Source organism: Delphinapterus leucas, chromosome 13, assembly GCF_059928025.1.
Source record: "Delphinapterus leucas isolate spDelLeu-1000000601 "Yukka" chromosome 13, BTC_Dleu_Yukka2, whole genome shotgun sequence".
Lineage (NCBI taxonomy): Eukaryota > Metazoa > Chordata > Mammalia > Artiodactyla > Monodontidae > Delphinapterus > Delphinapterus leucas.
Genome location: NC_143141.1, coordinates 26,637,437 through 26,663,227, shown reverse-complemented (window position 1 = coordinate 26,663,227; position 25,791 = coordinate 26,637,437). Strand labels below are relative to the sequence as shown.

The 25,791-nt window shown below is 52.9% G+C and overlaps 1 protein-coding gene across 2 annotated transcripts in view; it reads right to left on the bottom strand.

Annotated features, from left to right (window-relative positions):
- Window positions 1-5,898: 5,898 nt before the first annotated feature.
- The window catches only part of DCTN1 (dynactin subunit 1), a 30,084-nt gene continuing 10,191 nt past the window's right edge, over window positions 5,899-25,791 (bottom strand). The window contains exons 2-28 of one of the 2 annotated variants that reach the window (XM_022563114.3): window positions 22,810-23,055; window positions 22,454-22,532; window positions 22,220-22,254; window positions 16,305-16,496; window positions 15,762-15,959; window positions 15,407-15,611; window positions 15,252-15,330; window positions 14,980-15,139; window positions 14,759-14,863; window positions 14,386-14,577; window positions 14,180-14,296; window positions 13,783-13,935; window positions 13,005-13,165; window positions 12,747-12,915; window positions 12,410-12,478; window positions 12,109-12,171; window positions 11,849-11,998; window positions 11,526-11,687; window positions 11,307-11,438; window positions 10,950-11,075; window positions 10,567-10,709; window positions 10,126-10,292; window positions 8,058-8,191; window positions 7,750-7,942; window positions 7,428-7,507; window positions 6,789-6,878; window positions 5,899-6,380 (exon numbers count right to left, since the gene is read on the bottom strand). In XM_022563114.3, the coding sequence (XP_022418822.1) occupies window positions 6,243-6,380; window positions 6,789-6,878; window positions 7,428-7,507; window positions 7,750-7,942; window positions 8,058-8,191; window positions 10,126-10,292; window positions 10,567-10,709; window positions 10,950-11,075; window positions 11,307-11,438; window positions 11,526-11,687; window positions 11,849-11,998; window positions 12,109-12,171; window positions 12,410-12,478; window positions 12,747-12,915; window positions 13,005-13,165; window positions 13,783-13,935; window positions 14,180-14,296; window positions 14,386-14,577; window positions 14,759-14,863; window positions 14,980-15,139; window positions 15,252-15,330; window positions 15,407-15,611; window positions 15,762-15,959; window positions 16,305-16,496; window positions 22,220-22,254; window positions 22,454-22,532; window positions 22,810-23,037 (3,720 nt within the window). In that variant the 5' untranslated portion in view covers window positions 23,038-23,055 and the 3' untranslated portion in view covers window positions 5,899-6,242. The remainder of the gene's footprint in view (window positions 6,381-6,788; window positions 6,879-7,427; window positions 7,508-7,749; window positions 7,943-8,057; window positions 8,192-10,125; window positions 10,293-10,566; window positions 10,710-10,949; window positions 11,076-11,306; window positions 11,439-11,525; window positions 11,688-11,848; window positions 11,999-12,108; window positions 12,172-12,409; window positions 12,479-12,746; window positions 12,916-13,004; window positions 13,166-13,782; window positions 13,936-14,179; window positions 14,297-14,385; window positions 14,578-14,758; window positions 14,864-14,979; window positions 15,140-15,251; window positions 15,331-15,406; window positions 15,612-15,761; window positions 15,960-16,304; window positions 16,497-22,219; window positions 22,255-22,453; window positions 22,533-22,809; window positions 23,056-25,791) is intronic. The other variant, XM_022563110.2, reaches the window with a different exon arrangement.

Here is a 25,791-nt window from a genome sequence, read left to right as displayed (position 1 = left end):
AGGATATGAAGAAGTCAGCTGCCTGCAACCAAAAGAGCACTGTCTCGAGAACCTGACCGTGCTGACACCCTGATCTCAGGCTTCCAGCCTCCAGAACTGAGAAGTCAATTTTGGTTGTTGATAAGTGACCCAGTTTATGGTGTTTTGTTATAGCAGCCCAAGCTAACTATATTCAGGATGCTTACACCCTGAATGAAGGAAATCCTTATATTTCGTTTCAAACTATATTCTCTCTCCTTGACTTCCATCTTTTATCTCCTAACGACTCTGGGTCCATTTCTTTTTTCATTGTACTCCCCCTCTGGCAAATCTATTCTTGCAGAGCCATGGCAGGACATCTTTAAATTCATGTTTTACATAGAAAACACTAAAAGGAAAATCTCTACAATCACTAGTGACTACGTACTGGGAACCTCTGTTCTCAATCTTCCTCCACGTTGTGTTCTTTGTATTCTCGGGATAACATAAGCTATATTTGAATTGCTGACACACTGAAAATGAAGTTTAAGATATATGCATATAAAGTATATGTTGTATTGGTACACTAATGGTAATTTAGAATATGGAACTCAAAAGACAACTATTTGTAGTATATATCTTTTTCGTGAACCTTACCCGAATACACATACTATAATACAAAACATTTATAAGACAATCAGGGAAATTTGAACACGGGATATTTGATGATTTTTTTTTTTAGGTGCAATAATGGTATTGTAGTTTTCTTAAGTGCTCTTTTAGGGATACTAAAATACTTTTGGATGAAATGATGTCTGGGATTTGCTTCAAAATAATCTGGGGGTAGAGGAGAGTGAAGAAGAGCTACACAGAGGAAACAAGATGGATCATGAAACAATGAATATGGGCACATGGAGATTCATTACACTCCAGTCTCTTCATTTGTATGTTAAAATTTCCCACAATAAAAAGTAACAAAACACAGGGTGGCAGACATATATTTACTCTGACACCAGTTATTTGAGCGAGATGAGTCCAGGTCTCACCCCCAAACTCCCCAGCCTTCTGGAGAGAAATGGAGGCCGAACATCCCAGGCTACCCCCGAGTACCTCAGCAACAGAGGCTGGCTGTCCCTGGGAGCAGCACTGCCTGTTTCCGTTGTCACATGTGGTAGAGATGAAGGAAGCCTGGGTGAATGGACATGCTTCTCAATATACATAGAGGAGGAGAGGGCTACATGGAGTTTAACATCCACAGGGAGGCAGGAGAGGCTGCTCACCCTCAGATTCCACGTTCTCTAGGTGTTCTGGGCCTACCTGACAGGGTTCAAGGTATTCGGTGCTATGAAGCTTCCCCAGTTGGGCACGTGGGGCTGTAGAGCACACAGGCTCCTGGCTCACTTTCAGCTCCAAGGCTGAGTAGGGCAGAATTGACTCTGGGGCCTTGCACATTTCCTAGGATTAGCCAGCAGAGACCAGGGTCTCCGTATTGCACCCACTCCTGCTTCCCACTCCGGGACAGCACAGAAAATGGGGACCACGAAGGTATATTCAAACTGGGGTGAGGTAGGAGTGCCATGAACATTTGACTCTTCCCCAGCCTTGGCCTGCTAACAGTAGGAGGAAACAGTGCCTAGATGGTAGAAAACAGGATGGTAACCACCCATGAAAACAAGCCAAAAACTGGGGCACTGAGGATTGCCTGTCCTTTGGAGCCCAAAATATGATGATTTGTGTCACAAGTGTATGTCTTGGGAATGTGGCTGCTTGCATTTTATTTCCTTTTCATTTGTTCAATATCATCCTCCCCCAGTATCATTTCTTACTGAGCACCTGTGTCAAACACGCTTTCTCATTTAACCTTTCCCTGAGGATTACGAGGAAAAAATACCACTTGAGGAAGGTGCTATTAGCTTCATATTATAGATACAGAAACTGAGGTTGAGAAGTTAAGCAACTTCCCTTAAGTTCATACAGCTTACAAGTGTAAGAGCTGGGATATAAGCCTTATACTTACTTCACAAAGTTGTCTCCAGGGTGGGGAAGGTGATGTTGACCCTGGAAATCCGCCGAAGAACCCCAGAAAGAGAGGGGCTCATAGGAGACAAAATTGAGACTGTGTTCTTGTGTCGCAACTGGCAGTTCTGGGTGTCGATGGATCAAAGAAGACCGCTCCCATGCTGTGCACCATCCTTGGCGCACATAGTGCCTCCCTAGGCGCCCCCCCCACCACATCCTATCCGTTTCCAGAGATCTCCTGGGCTCCGTGAGCAGCTCCCATTATCATCTACAGGCAATGATCTTGCGCCAGCTATCTGTCATCCCCTGGCCACCCAACTTCCACCACTGAATAACGGGAAACAGTAGTGCACACGTGCTGCTCTCTCCCCTTTCTCGTCACCACAACCCAGTTTCTTTTCCCTCTATTCCACCAACAGAGGGAGCTCTGACCAGCTCACCGGGCATCTCAGAATCAGATGCCACTTTCTCTCTGAACTCAGGCCCATTTGACCACTGAGCAATACAAGAAACTATCAACTACCTCCCCCAAATCTCCCTCTTCCTTGGCCCTGTGACACTTCCTCTGGGGGCCTCTGCTCCAGTGATGATCCCTGGGGCTCTGCTGTGGGTTCTTTAACTCTCAGAACTGCCCAGGGCTCCGCCCTCCTCCTGCCCTATACTCTCTCCTCAGGTGATCTGCCGCCTCACCTGATTCCCAGGCCTCTAGCTGCTTACTCTGTCTTGACCAAGTCCTATAGGCCAGTGCCCGTCTGTTCACCTCACACTTCAGGACTTGTATGATATGCCATGCTGCAGGGCGTGGGATCTGGCTTTTCGGGTGGCCAACTAACACAATCCCAACAAGTGAAGGGGAGCAAACACCCAACAGGGCAAACTTGGAGCAACGAAGGACAGCAGACAGAAGAGAGAGGAGGTGAGTTTGCTCTCTCCATCCCTCCATCAACCCAAACGTAGCATTTCTGAATAGTCTATCCAGGGACATCACAGTTATTTGTGAAGCAGTGGCCCACTCATTAAAACAAACCTTGTGTTTTCTTCTCTTTTCCTGCCTAGCTTTCCTCACCCTCACTGCTCGGGGATTGTATCTACCAATAAAGCACTAGGACTGCAGCTTTGCCTCCGGTTCAGTTTTCTAAGTAACCTGAATTAAGACAATACACCTCATCCCAATCATGTCTTCAACCACCACTGACACACTCCCAACCCATTCCCCAAAGTTTCTCTCCAATCCAGACTTCTCTGCTGAGCTCTACACCCAGTTGGATCCAACTGCCAATGGACATCTCCACTCGGACATTCTCACAGGCACCTCAAACTCATTTCTAAAATGAAACTCATAGTGCTGCTCCCCAACCGTGTGCCCTTCTCCTGTGTTTTGGGGGAGTCAGAGATGAAAGACACCTTAAAGGAACTCTCAGTCTGGCTGAAGAAGGAGACAGATGGGTGAACTCACAATTACAATGCAAAGAGACACGTACTGGTATAAAGCAATGCCATAGGGGCATGTACTGAAGAAGAGAAGGAAGCCTGCCGTGGGCTAGACTTGCATGCGTTCTCTCATTTAGCCTTTACCACAGCCCTGTAAGGTTTCGTTATTCCTATTTTGCTGTTGAGAAAGCAGACCAGAAATGAGAAACCTCGCCAAGGTCACAAAGCAACTAAATCCAAGCACACCTGAAAAAAAAAAGGTTCATATTCTTTGCTGCTCCAGAAGAGGAGCACCTAAGAGGTTACAGGGATTGGAGATTTCCTAAGGTAGCAGTGCCGGAACTGTCTTAATAAATGAACAGGCTGTCAGCTAAGATGGGGTGGGGTGGGGGCAGAGAGATAGAAAGGAAGGAAGGAGGTAACTGGCATTCTTGGCAGTGGGAAGAGGCCTGAGCAATCACATGGTGGCAAAGAAACTGCAGGGGTTCACTAAGCCTAGACCATAAGGCACAAGAGAGGCTGGACAGGTGGGCAGGATCCAAATCATGGATGGCCTCGTGTGCCATCCTAGTGAATTTAAATTTTAAATTCTAGACACTTGGAGGAACCATTTCAGGATTTTGTTTAACTTTTAAATTCTACTTGAAAGAACCATTTCAGAATTTAAAGAGAGAATGACACAGCCCAGTGTGCATTTTGGAAAGGTCTCTCGGGCATCCATGAGAATTGGGTGAGAGAGGCAACAGAGGTAGGATGACCATTTCAAAGACTGCTGAAATACCCAGAGCAAGAAATTATACACAAAGTTAGCAGTGGAGGGAGTGGAAAAAAGTGAACAGATGTGAGAGACAGTAATGAAGGAAAAACTGAACAAGACTGGGTAACTAAATTAGCTAAGGAAGAGTGGAGAAGCCATCAGATACCCTGGTTTGTGGCTTGTTATATACAGGACATGGAAAAGATGCTTTCCATTTTAGACATGCTGACTTTGAGATAGATACCAGCAGGCAATTGAATAAATAAGTATGGTATTCGGAAAGCAGTAATGGTGAGAAACCACTACCAAGGCAAACGGACAGAACAAGAAAGCCCTGTCCTCTTCTCGTACCCCCAGGAGTTGCCCAGTCTTGGCCCTTGGTATCTTAAACACCAATGGGAAGGGAGGCCAGCAGCTTAGGCAGAAAGGACAGGAACACAATCCAATCCCAGGGAAAGAACAGTGTGGTCTGCAACTTCCTCAGCACTAGAGGAGGCCAATTTGGAGAGGTGAGGTAAAGACTCTCTGATATCAAGACACAGCCACCCTCCTCAACCAATTCTGGAAGAATTAAGCCCAAATACCCTAAGGTATCCCTTAGGTATATGCATCTAGAATGCTATCAGCTCTGTGTAATCCTTGAGAGTACTGAGGAAAGTCACACAAATCATTTTCTCTTGGAACCCCAGTTGAAAAAGGCTAAGGTGCAGAGCAGGTATCAAAACACCATAATCCACGGACCTTCCCAAAGGGTACGTCAATTGGGAATGCGCCCAGCGCTAACGTGTGCCCTGGGCTCCCAACCTGGAACCTCCTTGTCCTGTTTGCTCCTTTCCCACAAGCAGAGGACCTGACCTAGCTGGAGCTGCTCCTAAGCACTAGGGGTCTCTCCCTCCAATTGGATCAGAGACCTCTGGCAGCCTGCGTAGGATTTCCCCAAGGAGGGAATAAAAGAGAGTATCAAGGGAATTCCCTGGCAGTCCAGTGGTTAGGACGCCACACTTCCACTGCAGGGAGGCGCGGGTAAACGACGCAGACCAAAAAAAAAGAGAGAGGGAAAGAGACAGACAGAGACAGTATCAAGGAGTCAGCCAACTGAACTAAACTGGGGTTAAGTTCTAAAATGCCGGGCCACTGCTCATTGGCCTAACGGGCCCCAAGTCTAGAAGTGATTTCAGTAGGTCTGGGCCAAGGCCCAGAAATGTGCAAATTTTTTTCAAAGGAGCTCCCCAGGTGATACTAATTTGTAGTGGGACTTGGGAGCAGCTTTTGCAACTTCTATCCTTTCTTACCGGTCTGTTGCTTTGGTCTTCCCTTGCTTAGTAAATGTTCCCTCTGAGAGACCCCAGATCTTATGGAGAGGCTGTGCCAGTGCATCAGAAAGTTGTCTGGGGTGATGATCATACCATTAGCCCAGCTCCAAACACTGGCCTGAAGAGCAGTGGAAGATCCAGAAAGCAGAGGCAGGCCTGCTGGCAGAGACTACATGCTCCTGGCCTCCTAACTCCATAAATCAACTCAGGAGCTAAGCCCGTGGTCTAGCCCTTTTCCCCTTGCTCCGAGAAACTTACTGCACACAAATTTGAGGAACACAAATTTGAGGCATTCTACTGGTCACTAGAGGGAGACCTTCAAATGTGACCCAGCCAAAGCCTCCTCAGCATCCCTTCTCCTCCACTCCTGCTCTGAGCCAAATGGCCCAGGTCCCACTCCCAACACCACACAGAGAACACTGAAGCAGAAGTGACTTTAATCAAGGGGTGAAGTCCTCAATCAGGGAGACCTCACTTGACCTTTGGTGGTGGGGTCTCAGCCTGCCTACCCGCCACGGCCCCTGAGTCTCCTCAGGAAGGAGGGAGCAATTGAACAGCAAGTTCCAGCAGAGGTCAGGGAATGGAAATAGGGGAACCAGGTCAAGGGGCAAGGGGCAGGGCACTGACAGGTGGGAGTGAAGCTGAAAGGGGCAGCAACAGCTTTACACAGGCGGTTCTACCTGGGGGCTGCCCAGTGGCTATGCATCAGGCAGAGCGGCACCAGGAGGGCTGAGTGTAGAAGAGGACAGCGAGGGAAGGAGCATTTAGGAGATGAGGCGACCATGAAGCTGGTGCAGCTGCTCCTGGGTGAGCACCAGCCGGTGTCGCTGTCCAAGGCCAGCAGCACACGAGAAGGTCACTTTGCCCATGTATACAGTGTCGTCCTGCTGCTCTTCCTTGGCCTGGGAGTTGGGAAGGGGAAGAGGCCTCCAGGTCAGGGGCTCACTTGAGCTGTGTGCCACTGACAGGGTCCCTGAGCACTGAGACCCTGGGTGACTGAGGCTTTGAGGCTGCTAGACTATAATGACCACATTTTCCAAATCAGAATTGAGGTGCACAGCCTGACAAGGGAGTTTTGAGCCCCTTCTGATGTCAAAAGTCATAGAAGATGTTTAACTGCTAAAATATTGGAATTTCAGGAAAAAATGCAAGCACTCTTAAGATACTTGCAAGTAAGACTTGGCCAGATTTCTCAGGATGTTCAGTTGTTGGACCTGAGACCCTAGAAGCCTCTTCAAATTCTGGAGGAGAGGGGAAGGACCCACCTGAGCCCTCCATACTGCCCATCCCCCTCCCCCGCTCCCTCTTACCCTGAGGAAGGCTGATGAAGGGAAGGTAGCAAAGTCAGTGGGAACCGTGGCTCCAGGGCGCTGAGATACAGTCTCCTTAAGGACCTCATCCTGGCAGAGGGGAAAAGGATTCATTTAGGGGACCCCCCACAGGCTGGCCCAGTACCTCCCTGGTTTCACAGGAAGGAACACTAATACCAAAGAAGCAGGGACCAATCCTCTTTATCATAATACTTTTGCTCTCAACTCCAATCCCATCCCTACCCAACATCCTTACTTTACAGATACTTACCCTTTTAAGGCTCAACTCAGACTCTATAGCTTCTGGGAAGCCATTTCCAACCATTCTACTCTGCAGTGATATCAGCTCTGACAGAAGTTGTGCCTGAAACCACACACTCTAAAGATGATCCTAGCTCAACCCACTTTGTTGATAAGAATCTGTTTTCTGTTGATGAGAATCTGTTTGGGAGTGAGGGCAGGTTCCCAAGGCAGGAATCCTGCCTCCCCTTCCATCTCTTCCCCAGTGTGTCATCTAGCACAGGGATGGGCCCCCAGGAACCCTGGGAGTCCTTGTGGAAATGAACATGCTAGGGGCTCCACCACGGAATGCTCTGAAGTGGGCACTGTGGGGTGAGAAAGGGCAGGGTCTAAACTAACCTTGAGCTTCTCGATGGTGTCGCTTAGGGACTTGAGCTGAGCCACTTGCTCCAGGAGCTGGGCCGATGGGCTCTTGGCAGCTGTGGGGATAGAAGGCTAGTGAGGCCCACCAAGGCCCAGGCAGGCAGCTGTACTGGATTAAGGGTCATTAGTGCAGATACTGGACCCGCTCATGGAGTAGACACGTAAGAGAGTAGGTGAATCAAGCAAATTAAACACTGAGACCAAAGGGCAGTGCTAGGAAGAGCCTCTCTGGCGTGGGAACTGCCTGGGGCAAGGGGAAGGGGTGTGTTTTCCATCTCAGGATTTGGCTGGTCCATACCAGGGCTGGTGCGGGTGATGTCCACGACATGGGTGTGTGCGCTCAACTGATTCAATGTCTCCAGCAGCTGGTTAGTCTTACGATACAGCACTCCAGCAGCTAGATCACTGCCAGGGCCCTCACGGGGTAGGAGAGAGAGCTTTGCCACGTGCAGAGGGGGCAGGGCTGCTAAGGATGCCTTCATCTGGGCTCCCTGTGGGGGAAGGGGGAAGAAGGGTAACGGTAATAAGTGACAGAAGGCCCCGCCATCTATCATCAATGAGGCAGTTACACTCCACCTCTACCCATCCTCCCTGTGACCTCCTCACCTTGAGGATGCTGTTCTCATGCTGGAGCTGGGAGATGTGCAGCCTCATGGCAGAGATCTGCTGAAGCAGCAGTGGTGAGTCCTTCACCAGCCCTGGGCCTGGCACAGATCCCGGAGCCTGCCCAGAGGCACCTCCTATGGGTACCATAACAAATGTCATGAGCCCCAGGTGCAGAAGGCTGAAGATGGGCTCCATCCCTACTCATCCCCTTTCCTTATCCCCTCCTACCTCCAGTCTTGATTGCTCCCAAGGGGGTAGTCTCACCCTGCTCCCCCAGCCCCAATTCCCACCAGCCCTGTTAACCCCCCACCAGGATGGGTGTCTACCTCGCTGCTGTTCTTCTGTGCTCAGGATAGCCCATTGGGGAGCAGGAAAAGAGGAGAGAGGAATTAGATGATTTGGGAGTGAGGGGGACATACCAGAGGAATCCTGGGCACGCAGGAAGATTTTTTTTCCTAATCACCATACCTTCTCTAACAAGATCCTGCCTCTACTTTTGGGGAAAGAGCAAATATGTGTGAAAGACAGAAAAGGGGAGCCAGGCCACGATACAGGGTGCAACACGTGAGCAAGAGTGGCAGTGGGAGTGTGCGCAGGAGGAGAAGCACCTGAGGCCATTCTTGCCTCCCTGCCTCAGACTCCAGCTCCCAGAAGGGCAGACGGAACGCTCCTGAAACCCTGGTATGTCTGCACCCTTAGTGCTCCCTAGCAGCAAAACTTAAGTGGAGGATGTAGACACATTCCCATGTTCCTCAGGTTCCCCAGTGCTCTGAGACAAAAGTCACTGTTTTTTTGGTGTGAAGTTTCATAAACTAAGAACCAATATTTGTTTAAAGAGCCTATGCTAAAGCAACGCAATGCGGTAATTCTGGAGACTCCCCTCCCAAGGAACATGGAGCCGTCTGCACCACAAGAGTCTAAAGTCAAGAAGACGCTTGGTCACTTTCAGGGTCAAGCGGCACCAGTGACGGGGGCTTTGATGAGGACAAGACCCTAGGTGAGGCCAGCTGACGAGGCAAGCACAGCAGGGGAGATCTAGAGATCCTGAGGGTTTAATTCCATTACAAGGAGTTTGCCTTCTGGAGGTGAGAAGGGTAAGTGAGAAACTGAAGAGAGAACAAAAACCAAACTACACGGTAGATGAGAACTAACATGGTGGTGGCCGCCTCCTTGGTCAGGAAACTAAGGAGACTAGGCCTGGAAGCCAGAAAAACTCCAGGTAAGGAGCCCTGACCACACCAAGAGACCAGGCAAAGGTCAGAACACAAGCCCCAAGTGAAACTGGGAGAATTCAGCAATGGAAGAGACAACTACTCTATAGGGTGAAGCCACGTGAACTCAGTGGGGAAGAAAAAATGCAATGCCCAAGCAGAGGAGGAATCAAGAGCAAGCACCATCCACTGCTGTGGATGCCACAGCAGTTAGCCCAGCCTGCTGCAGGCTGATGACCCTCTGGAATACAGGGCTGGGACAGAAAAGCCAGACTGTAGACCCAGAAAGGACATCTACTAGAGTCCAACTGTCACTGTAATTCTGAGCTTCACCAACAACTTGGTAAGGCCCCACTGCCCCACCTTGGCCAGAACTCTGCACATATCTTCAAGGAGAAGTAAAAACTTGGTGAAAGTTGCCAAAGGGCTTCCCTGGTGGCGCAGTGGTTAAGAATCCACCTGCCAATGCAGGGGACACGGGTTTGAGCCCTGGTCCAGGAGGATCCCACATGCCACGGAACAACTAAGCCCACGCGCCACAACTACTGAGTCTGTGCTCTAGAGCCCACGAGCCACAACTACTGAAGCCCGCACGCCTAGAGCCCATGCTCCACAAGAGAAGCCACCGCAATGAGAAGCCCACGTGCAGCAAGGAAGACCCAGTGCAGCCAAAAATAAATAAATTCACTAAAAAAAAAACTGGGTGTGAAACTGGGCAAGAGTGAAACTGGGCAAGCATATTCCTGGTTGAATATCCAGGGGTAAAAGAGGGGGGCAGAAGTCAAACTGAAGCCAAGGGCAGGAGGGGGGCCATCCAGTCTCCTCTGGGCTAGTGCTGCCTGTCCCACTGCACTCACCACCAGCAATGCCAGACACCAGGGTAGCAATACCCGAGGGAGGGGGACCCCGGAGCCCCTCGATCGTGCGCTTGGACTGGCTGTTCAATCGCTGCTTTAACTCTGCTTTCTCTGCCTCCAGTTGGTCGATGTCAGCCTGAAGTGCATCCATCGTCTCCTCGAACTCTCTGTGAAAGAATCTGGGCTTGGACAGTGTCCCTTCCCCATGGCCCCACCCCACCCTTCTCAGTCCTAACTGAGTCCTTGGAGTAGCCCTACTGGTGAGGAGCCAGAGGCAGAAGAGGCTCAGACTGGGATGAGATGATGGGGATGTCAGTTGGGAAGGAAGATGGCGTCTGTTCCCCTGGGGAGTCTCACTACAAGAGGCCCTGGGCTAGGCGGCAGGGAGCTGCTGGAAGGAGGGAGGGGTGGAGTGAGCAGGGGCCTGGGAAGGTGCCTGACTTCTCCTTCTTCCGCAGCAGCGCCTGGGTCTCCTCCAGCCGAGTCTGGACTTTCTCGATGCGCTCGTCTGCATCCTTGGCTGCACTGTCCAGCTTCTTCTCCAGGAGGCTCAGCCGCACATTGGCCTCACTGAGCTCTTCCCCCTGGACGAGGGCAGAGAGCGTCTAGTTCCCTTACACCCTCCCATGGCCCCCCAGAGACCTGGAATAGACCATGAGATAGAAAGCTTCCTGAGGGCCCACGAGAACTCCCACTGATCACAGGTGCCACTTCTCCCCACTCAACCCCCAGCCCCCCTGAGTTCTGATCACCAACACTCACTGCTTCCCTGTGCCCCATGCTATTTCCTGGCCCCCCAGATCCAGAGCCTTCCCTATCCTCACCTTGATCTTGAGTGACTTCTTCAACTCCTTAATAACTGTCTCTCGATCTTCAAGCTTCAAGCCCAGGCCTTCAGCATCTGTGATCTCTGCACGAAGGGCTGCAGCCCGCAGCTCAACTGGGGGAGGCTAAGGGTAGGGACAGGAGACAGAGGGCAGGGATAGGGAGAGGAGGTCATCAAGGCACTCCTTTCAGAGATCCAGTCAAAGGGAAAATCTTCTCCTTGCCTCCTAAGCAGGATGGTGCTCCCCAGATTCCTTCCTGCTGCCGCCCAGCCCTCCCTCCCACAATTACCAGCAGCTCTCCAAGTCCTGCTCCTCCAGGCCCCTGGAGCCCCTCCAAGGAGCTACCCCACCCACCTTGCTAGGGGGCCGCTCTGCATCGTACTCTCCCTCCTGCATGGCGGTGGCCAACTTGTTCATGGTACTGATCAAGATGCTGCATGACTGGCGCAGACACTCATAGGGGCTGCCGGAGGGGGCTCCGTAGATCTGCAGGTGTCAAGGGCAGTAGTGAAAACCCCACACTGGCCACCTGACTGCCCCATTACCACCTTCCGCCCAGCCTTCCCAGCCCACCTGCTCGCCTGCTTTGAAAGCCAGCTCCTCCAGGGCAGCCACAGGCAGGCCTTCATTCTCTGCCAGTGGGGCAATGAGCTGGGCAGCAGCAGCAGCCACCTCCTGCAGCACAGCCACCACCCACGTCAGGTGTTTCCTGCAGTCTAGGAGTGTGTCGGATACCTGTGCAACAGGCCAGAGTCAGGAGCCCACTCTGGGCCCCGCACCACGGCTCCCAGCTACCTCAGAACAATTCTTGTCCCCTGACCATATCCAGATCTTGACACGCTGGGCCCCTCCTGGTTCTACTTGGCTTCCTTCCCATCCCCCTTCACAGCCCAAACCTGTGGTCCAAAGGCCAGTGCAGCTGGGATCCCAGGAGCATCTGTCCCTGGCATTCGCCTCCGGATCTTCTTGCAGAACTGGCGGATATCACTGCACGAAGTTTCCAGGTCCCGGAGCAGGAGTGCAATATCTGAAGCCTCCTGCCCACCCTACTCAGGGAGCAGGAAACAGATGGAGAGCCAAGTCAGCATGAGGGCTGGGGCGAGGAGGTGGGGACTAAAAGGAAGAGGAGCTCAAATAGACCTAGTTGTGCTCTCACCTGCAAGAAGGCCCGCAGCCGTCCCACCTCCACACTCATGCAGTCCAGGGCACTCTGGGTGAACTGTGAGGACAGAAGCAGGTCGTTGTCAGCCCCCAACAGGAGCCCTTCTGCCCCATCACCATCTCTAAGAAGTCTCCGCCCTCGGCTGGCCCCCATCCATAAGTGGGTCCTCTGGCTTCCCTGATCTGGCCTTAGTGACCCTGTTCCAGTCTTATGCCGACACCCCTTGAGGGTGTGAACTGATGTCTTCCATTTCTGATCTCTATAAGGGGCTCAACCACTGGCCCAGACACCTCACCTTAATGTGGTCAGCCAGCTGTATGGTACTGTCCTCCGGTTGTTCAGAGAGGTGGATGCTGTACAGATGCTGAGGAGGGATGGCAAAGAAAGAGACAGTCTTTAGGCCTTGGAAGAATGGAGAATTCTTCCCAAACTGCAATTTGACCCTGTCATCACAGGACTCCAGAGGTATGAGAGCATCCAAAACCCTCAAGGAGCTGCATCCTAAGGTGAGTCCATCTACGAGCCTCAAGACATCAGCCTGGGACATACAACCTTGGCTACACTGGCCAACAGCCTCCAGCAGAAGAAACCCTCCCTCCCTCCTGTGCCAAGGCTGAATTCTCGCCCCAGACCTGGTAGTACTTGATGGCTTTGGTGAGAGGCTCTACGTTGACAGTCTCGTCCAGCTGATCCTTGTGCAGCAGCTCAATGAGAAAATCCAAGGAGCGTTCGTGGGCACTCATCTCAGGGTAGAGGCTGCCCACCTTCTTATACATGTCCACACTGCACTGAGAGAGGGCACTAGAGACCAGAGAAGGGCCCTGTGAGGCCAGGGTCTACCAGGCAATCTCAGACCCGTGGCCCTGGAGTAGAGGTCAGGGGTTACTTACTGCTCATAACGGTGGAGTGTGGCCTGCAGCAAACTCAGCGAATACACCAGCCCAGCAGCAAAGCTGAGCTGCTCCCCCACAGCTCCTCGAAGTCCTGGCCGCTCTGAACAGTTCTCACTTAGTTCAAATTTCTCCTGGGCCTGCTTCCGGATTAGCTCTGCCTGTGGGAAGAAGCACCAGAGACCTGGGGCTCAGAGCAGAGGATGGAGAACACAGACTCAGGAATATAGAGAGCTGAGCAACTATGTAGGGGGCATGGATACATGGGGGAGAAAGCAGAAACGGCTCTTAGATGGGCAGGGACTATCACATGGGCAAAGTGTAATGATGTGATTGCTGGTGGTTATGAAGATTTGGGATGTGGGGATGAAAGGGTGGCAGGACCAGTGGGACCAAGCTCTTTCCCGCCTTAAAGCTGCTGCTCCTGCTACCTTTCTACCTAGAATGCTATCCTGACAATTACCTCCCCACTAACTCCTAGTCATCTTCTAAGTCTGGCCTCAAATGTCATTCCTTCAGTGACATCCCTCTATCTAAATCGGCTCTCCGACCGTGCTCTCTCAAAAACGCTACCTCCACTTCACAACATGCCATCTCCCCTTCACAACATGCCATCTGTAATATACATCCATCTGTGACTTTGTTGACTGTGCTCCTCCACTACATCATAAACTCTGTGAGCAGGGAGAATGACTGTTATCTTCACTTGGCATCCTCAGTGCCTGGTTCACAGCAAGTTCAACAGAGTCCTGTTGGGCACGTGATTGATAGACCATACCTTGCAAATGAGACGAGGCATGAGCAGCAGCACCAGGACGCAGTCATGGTCCCCACCTGGCCGAAGGAAGCTGTCAGGCATGAAGGCTGTCAGCAGGGACATGTGCCGGTTGGCCTGTGCCACCTCCATCTGCCTCAATTCCATCTCAATTGCCTGTGAGGAGGTGGACAGGGAGGTGGGCTCTCAGCCAGGCTGCAGAGGGCCTCATAACCACCATGCCATGCTCCACCACGTTCCCCGCTTCTAGGCCCAGGCCAGGAGTCTTCCAAACCACCACACAAAGCACCCCCCAATCCAGGAAGCTGAAGCCCAGAACCCCACACCAGATCAGCCCACCGCCACACCCAGGCTGGGGTCCCCAATACTCAGCCCTCTGCGACCCACCCACTTTCCTGACCTTGGCATGGGCCTTAGTCTCAGCAAACTTGATTTTGAAGTCAAAAGTCTCTGGGGGTGGCTGCTGCTGCCTCTCCACAGATGCTTCTTGCTGGTTTGTCAGTTCCCGGTTCACATCCTGGGAACAGGGACAGACAATGAGGCACAGCTGGGTCCTCAGGGAGCCCTGGGGAGATGGTGGGCAGAGAGTAGCGGGTATGCAGGCACCTGCAGGTGGGCGGTCAGCTGGCGATACTTCTTGATGGTCTGCTGATAGTCTGCAACTGTCTCCTGGGCCGCCTCCACACGCTTCTGGGCCTCTCGCACCCGTGCACCCGCCATATCCAGCTGCTCCCGCAGCTCCAGTTCTGTCTCACGTGCATTCTCCTGCAGCTCATCGTTCATTTCATTCATTGCTTCCTGGGAGGCCACAGGGGAGTTGAGGCAAAGGAAAGTCAGAGTCAAGGTAGCAGGCCAGGGTGGGTTCACTCACCACGCCTCCTACTCAAAGGTCAGGGGTCACATGTCAGCCCTTCTCTCAGCAAGTCACTTCCAACTACCCTCCATCAGGGTCATGAGTCAGAGTCTGCTCTTCTCTTACCAAGTCCCCCACGGTTTCTCTCAGTTCCCGCACTTTCTCTTCCAGATTCAGGTTCCGGTCTGTCAGCATCTCCACCATCTCCTCAGCACCCAGAGCAGCATCCACCTGTGTTACAGGGAGGGAACAAGGAGAAGGGCTGAAAGGTACCTAGAAACAGAAGGTGCCTATAACAGAAGCGAGTCAGTGGAGGTGCTCTGGGCAAGGCGCTGGGCTCCCCAGACCTGCTCCTTGAGCTCATCAATGGTGCTCTCTGCCTGGCTCAGCTCCTCCTGCAGACGCTCCCGCTGTTGCCTCACGACTTCCAGCTCTTGGTTCTTCTTTTCCATGAGCTTCTGGAGTTTCACGTGCTCCTGCTTCTCGGAGGAAGAAAGATCCCGCATTCTGTGGGAAAATGGAGAGAGAGAAGAGAGCGCGTGTGTCGGAGTCACCGGGTGGTGGGCGCTCGAACACATTTGGAGACAGGAGAGTGAGCCGCACAACGAGAGGACCCTACCTCACTAGGGCATCCTTTAGGCGGGCGTTCTGCTCCTCAAGCTGCTTGAGCTGATAACTGGACGCAGCGCCATCTGAGCCTGGGGAAAACCATTAATACTTTCAGACAAAGTTCCAACCCCACCATTTGGCCCCCAGCAGCTCCTGGCCCCTTACCCTTCTCTTCAATCTCAGCCTTGAGGATCTCCAAGTCAGTGGTGAGCTCGTCCACACGCTCCTTCAGCGCCTCCACCTCTTGCTGTAGGGACTCAGCCCGCTCTTCGGCCATCTCCTTATCCAGAGTGGCCATCTCGATGGCATCAGCAGTGTCAGCCATCTCCTCCATGTAGCGTTCCTTTGCCTCTAGGGCCTCCTTGGCTTCCTGAAGAGGAGTGGAGGTTGGTTGGGGTACAAGCACAGAGCTGCCTCATGCACCCTTTCTCACAGGACACTCCCGGCTCCAGTTTCAGCTTCCAGTACACTTCCTTGGGCCCCGTGCCTCCCCAGACACCCTCTTCATCCCAAGTCCCACCTTCCGAGCCTCCTTGAGGCGCCGCTGCAGGTCCGCCTGCTGCTCCTGCATTTTGCTTTTCCATTCCTGCACCTGCTCCAGCTGAATCTTGTGTTTCTCCAGCTCTTTTAGCTTTGCCTTGTCTTCTGCACGTTTCAGTCGCAGAGTCTCCAGTTTCTCCTCCAGGTCCCGCACTTGGGCCCTCAGCCCCTCCTCCTCCTGCAAAGGAGAGACCCTTCAGTCTATGCACAGCCTCCCCCGTTTTCCCCATCAAGACTGAGCTGGAGTGGAAAGGACAGGAATGTGTGCAGACATCATTCCAGGCCCAGGGCCAAAGCAAGTGGCATACAAACATCTGAGAAGAGCCTGATACATAAGGGGAAAGTGTGGAAGGGCAGAGAGTATAAGAGCTTAGTCAGTGATGGGATACCTATATGCTGTGCCCCCCACTCTTCTAATCCAAGTTCTGGGTCTCCCCCAACCCTGGGAAACTTCGAAGACCCTGCCAGGGGTCATAGGCCCTTTCGTGTCTTGGATCTTCTTCACTCCAACCCCAGACCTTACCTTAGACGGGGAAGGAAGCGGTGGGGCTGCTCCAGGAGAGGTGAGGGCTGGCGTGGGGATGATGGGTGCTGCCAGCGGAGTCTGAGCTGGGGTGCTGGGCTCACTGCTGCTCAGCTCACCTGCTGATGCTGAGCCAGAGGGGCCCAGGGAACTACTGGCCCCAGCTACCCCAGTGCTGGCTGGGCGGGTGGGCTATTCAGACAGGGTAGGGGCAGACCAGAAAAAGCGTAGGGGACAGGGGTGGTGAAACAGAGTAAGACGGAATATGAGAATATGGTGAGGGAAGTGACAGAAAAGGAAAAAGACAGAGTACCAAAGCACAAAGAGAACAGAGAAACAGTGATGAGCAGAATGAAAATGACACAGTCAGAGATAGTGACAAAGGACCGGGGCAGGGTGGGGGTGAGAGGATGGCAGGAGAGGAAGGGATGGAAAAAGACATAAGATTACAATGCTCCTCCCTTGGCACTGACCCCACATTCCTCCAAGCTCTGGCACTAACCCCTTAGAGCAGAATCCCATACTCCCCAGACCATTCCTTCTGTGACCCACTTGTGATCATTCTAGCAATTTCTTAATACTCCCAATCCCATTGTTGCTCTGGGCCTGTGCCCTCCTCCCCCAGAGGGAAAAAGTGCCTCAGTGTCATTCCCAGAGAAAAAGAACAGATTGATCTCTAATTTTCATGTTCCCAGAGAAGGCTGGGCTAAAAGTGGGGGTACTAGGCCCCCCAGCTCTTTAAATCAAGCTGATTCTCCTCCCCTTGATCTACTTCAGGGGACCCTGCAGGTAAAAGAGCCAGGGTGAAAGTTGTAATCCTTGGCTCCCCTCTGAAACAAGGTCAGTACGGCCAACCCATCTGTCACCTCCCTCCCTCCAAGACAGAGGGGCTCTAATCAGATGACAGGACCCAGGTCCCTGTGGAGCTGAGGCCCTGGAGCAGACAGGCCTGCCCAGTGCTCCTCCCTGCAGGGCTGAGCCCTGAAGCTCTCCCGATGGGCTGACACTCAAGAGGCCACATGCCCAAAGCCTTTCACAGATACACCCACCTCCTTATCTCCTGACATTTACACTGCCAAGTTTTTTCACCTTTCTTCCAATCCCCGCCCTCCCCCCAACACACACACACACACACACACACACACACACACACACAGCTGGTCTAAATGCCCTTCTTCAAGAAAGCCTACCTTGATTAACTACAACCACTCTCGCTTCTCTTCTGCACTCAAGCTACCGGCTCAGACACCCTCCTAAGAGCCAGAAGTCACTTTCCCCGGAGGGGCCTGCCATTAGCCTCAGTCCCCTCACTCCCCTTAAGAGAACCCAGGATACGCTGTGACCACCTTACACTTGCTCATACACATGCCCACACACATGCACATGCCTAAAATGAGGGTGTGTACACCCAGGAGTAGCTTGTACAGAGGCCTGTTTTTCCTCACCTTGGGCCGCCGGGTTGTAGTCTGGACAGGCAACAGGAGCCAGAGGAGAAGTAGTCAGGAAAGAAAGGATAATGGCAGAAAGACAGCAAAAGGGACAGCAATGAGAGCAGAAGCAACAGAAATGAGGCTACGGTTAGCGGTCCCACCACTCCTCCCCCATCCCCATCCCATCCCCTTCATCCAGGGAATCACCTCGTTCCTATTCCAGGAACTCAGAACTCCTATTTCCCGTTAGTTCCTTCTCCCACTTTTGTCCTACCCTTGCAGACCTCACCCCTTCAGACACCCTGGAAATCCTGGAAGTCCCCGTCTCCTAGGCTGAACCACAGGAGACCAAACACAGCAGCTGGTAGAGAAGACCAGTCCTTCTGCAACAACCTCTCCCACTCTATCCCAGAGCCCCGCCCACCCACCACTCCCAAGGACTTTCCCAGGTCAGCCCCTTCCTTCAAGTGCTAGACTCCACAGAGGACTCCCTAGAAATACCATGTGACAAGAATGATGATATGAGCCCGAAGTGAGCGATATGAACCCAGCAGAGGGAGATCAGGCCCCCAAGGCAGAACAGCGCTACTGTGTACCCCACCCCCACCCCCTTCCCCAGGACCAGTTCCTGCAGCAATTCCCTTCCCCAGGGCAGAGGGCTCAGGTGTCAGGACCATGAATACTGCATGAGCCTGAAGCCCAGAGCTCAGCAAAGTAACCCCACCCAGCTGCAAGAAAAGAGGGGGAGGGTGGGCAGCAGCATAGGGAAACTACTGCCCTAAACCAAACCCAGAAACCCCTCAGGTTACTGCAAAGTGACACAGATGATTGACTCCAACTCCCAAATCAGGTTCCTCACACCCAGTGTCTCATTCTTGTGTCAAAGGCAAGATTTGGCCTGGGCCCTGCTTCTAGGTCTCCCAAGGAGACCAACGCCCACCTCTACTACCCTGGGCTAAGCCTCCATAGCTGTGTATCAAAAACTATTCTAGGGAAAGACCCCTGACACAAACCCCAGTGGGGCAGGGATGCTGGTATTACAACCGAGAGTCATTCTAGCAAAGGTTGGGTGAGGTAGGCCTGCTAGAGGCACAAAGACATCTGGACCTGCTTCCCAAGATTCTCTCATAGGAAATGCATCCGGAGCCAGTTTGCAGCAAAAGCTGCCTGAAGCCCAAGCCTGTGAGGCCACTGGGTACAAGGCCCAGAACACAGATTCAAAGCCAAAAGCAGGCAGGCCAGGGAGCAAATGCCCAGGGTGTGGGGCATGGCAGTGACACACACCTCTCCCTGCCCCCCACCTTCATCACCATCCTCTTCCCCCAACCAGGTAGACAGAGGAAGTCAATCAGCCCCCACCCCCACCCCAGCAGCCTGCTGCCACCATCACGCTGGCAACCCAGCAGCAGGACCAGAGCAAGCAAGAGTACCTTTCGGGCTGTCGGTGCCTGTCTCATCATTGCAGAAAACCAAAGAAAGCCAGGATAGGAGAGAAGGAAGGACAGAGGAAGATGGACAAACACAGAGGAAGGACAGACGGAGGGGGGGGGGGGGGGAAGAGACCGAACAGAGGGAAAGGCGGCGGAGACAGGAGATTAGTGCATCAAATCCCAACAATGCAGCCTCAGCTTCCCAGACCAGCAGCTTCCCAGCTGGCAAATGGCTGCAGCTCAGATGCAGAAGCCCCCACGGTGCGCAGTGGGGACAGCCAGGCTCCGGCAGGCACCGGAGAGGTAGCCGGCCTAGTTCGCCAGCTGAAGCTGATGGCAGCCTCAGTGGCCGCAGCAGCAGCTCCACCTGACGTCATGCACCCACCCTCCTCTGCTCCACTAGGGGTGGAGACACTGCTCCTCAGTCACCTAGCAACCACCAGGCTCTGATGGCTCCTCCTCCTCCTCATGATTGGACAAAGTCCTCTGCTGAACCGGCCCTGCTTCCTCCTCCAAGCAACAGGTTCTGGCTCCTCCCTCTCCTTCCCTCTCCCCCAGCCCCAAGAATTTGCTCCAAGAAATTGGGCTAAGGGCCATCTCATTTCTGGGATGACCTCTCTGGGACCAGGGTATCACTGCACAGGGACACAGGGCCTCACTGCTTCATCAGGCCTCTCTCATACTCACACTCCCCTCTGTCCACAACCCCATCAACTCTACTTCTGTCTCATACACATGGACAATAATACCCTTACGGTGGCTCATCAGGCTCATGTACCCACAGCACTCCTGCTGCATCAGCTCGGCAGGGCACACGAAGAAACCTGGGGAACATTCCATCTGGGCTGCAGCAGCTCTAATGACAGTGTTTGGCTCCTCTCTCAACTCTACCCTTGTTGTAGTCAGGTTAAAACCTGTCTCTAAAGGGCTTCCAGAAAGGACTGGGCACCTTGCAGAGACATCTGGGTTCTCTCTTCCACCCTCCTCCTCAAAGTTCCTTCTTTTGTTCTGGTGCTAGCTCCCTGTTCCCTGGGTTAAGTGATGTGCTGTGACAGAAGCACTGAAGAGGAAGGCCCAGGGGAGGACTTGACTACTTGACTGACACTCTGCATCACGAGCCAAGAAGGTGCTATATCCCAGCACAGGCAGCCTAGGCTAGGCTTTGCCACATTTCTCTAGGCAGCCGCCAAAACCCCAAGATTTGGGCACAGCTCAGGTCCCTTCTCAGGATCAAGTCAGACTGCGGCCAGAACTCCTCCATAGATATCAGACTGCAGGTCCATCCTCTTCTCTATTCAGGGGTCTGGTGTGAGATGGGAACCCCAACCTGGAGCCAATAATCAAGGGAAGAAGCCCAGTGTCTAGGATGGGTCCGGCATCCTTTTGAGAATTATTTTCCTTTTTATATCCCCATTCCCTCCCAAGCCAGGACCCCAAAGCAAGTACCATCATGTTGTCTCTTCCAAGGCAAAACTCCAAAGTGAGGACCCACCACCAACCAGAAGTCAAAAAAAAGATGTTTTACTCTCCCCTCCACTGCCCCAATCTAGTAGCCCTCCATGCAAGGTCAGAAGGGCCTGAAACAGGCTGGTGACAAGGAAATCACAGAATCATACATACAGCACAGCACATACAGGTCTGACAGGCACATGCAGGTCGGAGACAGCTTGGGCATAGCCCCAAGGCATTGGGCTGGTGTGAGGAAGTGGTCATGGCGGCAACTTAAGACTAAAGGAGTTTCAGGGGTGTGGGAGTTGTGGGAGGTGGGCCTCAGGCACACCACCAGAGGAAGGAAGAGGCAGTGAAAGACTGACAGAGCACAGTGAGGGTGGGCATTCACGGCAGCACTCACCCAGAGACAAGAACAACACAGGCTTTTCAACTCAGGACTGTTCTTCCTGTGCTCTGTTCCCTGACCTCCCACCTCCTTACCTAACCACCTCACTTGGTACTCTCCTCACCTCCAGACCCCCAGTCCCTCCTCCCACTGCCCCCAAGCTGAGGCTAAGTGAGAATCCACTGTAACCCAGTAAATGCTCTATTCCATGCTGCTACTGTTTACAGTCAAACGCTCGGAGTCTCTGACTAGACGTCCTGAGGCGATGGGCAGGAATGTGGGAAGGGGTAAGGATCATCCCTAACGAGTACTCCCTGAGCCTGATGTCCTTGCACCCCTCAAAGGAACTCTGAAAGCCAAGGCTGCCATTTCCTCTGGCCATCCCAGCCCCAAGGTCACACACACATGCATGCAGCCCAAGGACATGCAGGACAGCTGGGGAGGGGGCTCATGGCCCTCACCCACCCAGGCACAAATAGTAAACACACCACCTTCTTAGGCTTCAGGCCCCGCTGCATGAGGAGTAGGAAAGGGCAGAGTTAGAGAACAGACTTAAACATCACACTGTGCTAGCTGGCCAGATATCTTGGGTGTAGGTATTAAGACCAACTCAGGCATACCCAGGTATGGGGGGAGCCAAGTCACTGTCAAATCCAGGGTAAGCGAGATGAGGGCTCCCTTAAGGATCAGCTTCCAGGAGGTCCACACCCTGACCCAGAGGAGCTGGAGAGTCTGGAGCCCCACCTCACACATCCTGCACAGAGCAGCGGAGGGAGGCTCCAGCAGGCCCTCTGCATACAGCCTGAAACAGGTGGCAGAGGGTCCAGCTCCTCTCCATTCACTTGTGAAAAAGAAAGCACCTTCTTTCTCCAGTTCTTACCTTACCCCTACCCTACACCCATCAGATGCTGGCAGCCTTGGATACCAAAAGGTAGGAAGTTGGCAACAACACTACTGGGGTCAGACCTGTCCTCCCTTTCACCCCCAGCCTCTGTTCCAATTGATCCAGAACTTCTGGGCCTTAAGAGCTTTTTCCCTGATACCACCCTTACACCTAAAGCAGCAACTCATACCCAGAAAGCTTCCTTCTCAGGGAGGATGGAGACTGGAAGGCTAACTCAATTTACTCATCTATTGCTTCTACCTGCCTGGTATTGAGTCTCCCTCCTCTCTTTCTCCTTTCCCTCTACTACTCCCACCCCACCCGCAACCACTTACCAGTTTGCTGGTCTTTGCATTTGAGTCGGTTCCCTCTGTAGAATGCAAACAGAAACAAAGTGTGTGTCTGTGTAGAGGGGTAGAGGCACAGAACATCATGGCAGGTTAGGCAAGATATAACAAGGGAGCATGGTGGTGATGGAAACTCTCAGGATCCACCGTGGCCCCTTGTTCTGGGGAGAAGTCCTGGGGACTCCTGGATGTGAGGAGGCAACTTAAGTGGGTGGCTGTTACCTCTTCTGAGGACCTTTGAGGCAGAAGAATCAGGTGTCTCTGGGGAAGTAGTATCTGCTCCCTCTTCAAATACCTGGATCTGAGGACACAGAATAGACTCTATATAGCTAGATCAAGGCTGGATGTAATATGGGCCCCTCCCCAGGCCTTAAGCAAACCTGGGGTACAGGGCAGCTTCCTTAAGGATAGCTCTTAATCTTCCCTCCCCCATTACCTCCCACTCTACCAACCAGAGGCTTATGCTCATGCCCAGGAAAAGGGAGCACCAACACACCAGCCGCACATACAACAGAGCATGTACACACACACACACACACACACACACACACACACACACACACACAGGAAGTGAGTACCTGGGATTGGCGCACAAAGATGCCATGCCCTTCGTCACAAGTGAAGTACTTCCTGCCTTGGACAGTTCCATCATTCTTGCCTTTTGCTTCATCCAGGATCACACCTACCCACTTGCCAGTGGCAAATAGCGTGGCTCCAACATAGGCCACAGTGCCACGGTAGCCTTTTCCAATCACCTCCACGCGGGAGCCCACTCGCAGAGGCCGGGCACTTGCCTCCGCACTCATTCTGCTGCCGCTGGGAGTCTGAAAGGCACGTGCAAACATACATAGTTAAAAGCCTCAGGTCAACGGTGTCAGCCTAATATATAAGAAAGGCCCCAATCAGGATCCTGGCCTGAAAAGGGATCAAAAATCACTTCCCTGAACCCCATTCTCAAGGTAAAGTGTCCCCACCACCACCACCAAATTCCCTTTTGAAAAAATGTCAGTGCTGTGTTCTAAAACTTCTCAAAACGCCTCTGGAATCTGCCAGAATTTTTAAGAGATTATATTTAAATTTAATAAATCAGAATTCACTGCTAGATCTGTGAACGTCACCCCACACGGCTGCTTTCTCAAGGAGCACTGCCCCCTAGGAGGGGAATGAAGCTCAAACAAATAACTCAGTTTAGGCCAGGCTCCCCACAACCCAGTGCCTGACTCAAAAGCCTGAGCTGGGAAGACAGGTGAGTCAGTGAGTGACCCCACTAATCCTGTTCCCTCCCTACTGCTGCCTGTCCTCCCTGAGGGCACATAACTGTGCCTCCTTCCAGCCCTTAAGTCACTGCCACTCCTTCCTGACCTGACTTCCCCCGCCCCCACCAGCAACACTCCTAGATGCCTCACCAAGCCCATCCAACGATTTACTCCCTTCTTCCTGGCCTGAGCCCTGGCCTATCAACTCTCTACCCACAAGTTCCGGAGATCCTTCACTCATGCTATGTCACTATAAAAAGAAAAATAAAGGCCAGGTAAATCGGGTACCTCAGATCTGTCCTGCATCTGTCCCCCAGACTCTGCCCAGTGGTTCAGATGGATGGCTTACCACCCTATCCATGGTGATAATGGACAAGGCAAGGGAACAGACTCAACATTGTCCTTGGGAAGCTCTCATCTTCTGACATACCCATGATGACAGGACAACATGAAATTAGGTTCCAAATAGGCCCATGGCTTAGAAGAAAATCACACCTAAGCCATTTTCAGCAATAGCAGCTCTATGAACCAGGGGCCTTGCAACAAACAGAGAAGGAAGCACGAAGAAGTGACAGCATGGCCTTGAAGACTCCACAGGGCCCCCTTCTGATGCCCCCTCTTGGCTTCATAAGAGAGCTCTGCCAGAGCCAGTGACTCCCTAACTCTCTTCCCCAAAGAGCTCATCCAAGAAGGTGAGGATACCGTTCCCAGGGGCTCCGAGAGGCCAAATCATACCTGGGACAGCCGAGTGGCTCTCACAGACCTGACAATAAAAGGAACTGACAGCAACATCAGGGCTGGCCCCAAACTCAGAGACGCTCTCCAACCTCCTAACCCTAAGAAGCCTCTCAGAATCAGGTGGACACAAGAGTGGCTACAGATTCAATCTCAGTCAGAAGAGCAAGAAAGCGAGTGACAAACAACAAAGCAGCTCTAAAGAAAGACTTCACTGAAAGACCATTCCAACCCACCAACCCCATTTGTAATCCCCAAGATAGTCTGGCCCCCTCAGGAACCTCTGGCCTGAGGTCCACTTGGAGTCAAAGGTCAGGCCTCACCAATACCCAGAGAGGGCCCAACTCTGGGAAGGGAAGCCTGTGCAGTCCCACACGGTCAGGGCCGCGAGTGGCCCCAGCCTAGCTACCGCCTGTCTCCCCACCCCCCACAGCAATGTCCACAGCCACCCAAAGGCCTTCTCCAGAAGCCCTCCCGTGGCCATCCCAGATCAGGACCACTTACCCGACTGTACACGTGCCTCTTGCTCTGGGCCATGTTGCTCACCCGGCCTCTACCCCCTCCCCCAGCTGGCCAAAGACAGAAAGAAAAGGCAGAAACCTAGGCAGGAGGGTCAGGGCTCCAGGCCCTCATGGACAAACACAGAAGCCAGCAAGCGTGGCCCTCCCTAGTCCATGGACCCCCCTGGGTGGCCTACTGGGGTAGGGGTAGGGACAGAGACGGGGCCGAGGAGCAAGTCCCCTCTGCTGCTGGAGGATTCCTGAACCCAGAGACACCGAATCCTGCTTGCCAGCTGATGAGTCTCACTCTGCGCTAGTGCTGCTCTAGACTTGTCAGGCATCGAGCTGGCCTCTGGGTCCTAGTGCCCCCTGGCTTCACCTGGGCCAGCCAAGAGGGACCGCGTGTAAGGGACTAGGCCCACGCCAAAGACCCTCAACGCTCACCTCTAAAGTACACTTTCCTACGGCTGGGAGCACAGCCCTGCTGATCCTCCTAACCCGCACCCCCTCACCACCGTCACTGCCACCCTTCCCACCCCCAGGACGTGAGGCCTCAGCCGACCCACAAGCATCAAGCGACACATTCACACAGCCAAAATAAGGGTCTCTCGCCCCCCTTTCTGGTGCTCTTCCTCCTCCCTCCCCTTTCTAAACTCTGGAGTCACGTCCAAACCCACGTGATTAGGGTCTGAATTTCAATCTCACCCTGGGCCGGAGCAGCCAGGCCCCCTGCCCAATACACAGCAAAGGAAGGGCAGCAATGGAGGCAACTTCACACACACACACACACACACACACACACAGCAAAGCAAAGCAAAGCAAAGCAAAGCAAGTCAAGTACCCCAGCTCCCTCAACACTGGCAAAGGTTGCCATGGTCATTCTTCCTCCCTTCTAGTCGTTATAAAGGGCCAGGCTCTGAACCCTAAGAGTATCAGGTTCAAACGGATTAGTAAGGGTGGTGGTCAGAAACAGAGAGTCCCACTTGCCCCCTACAAGTGGGGGCAGTGCCCAGTCCACCTCAGCCACCTGTCCCCTGTACTCTTGGCCTTGCCTCCTAGGCATCTCCTT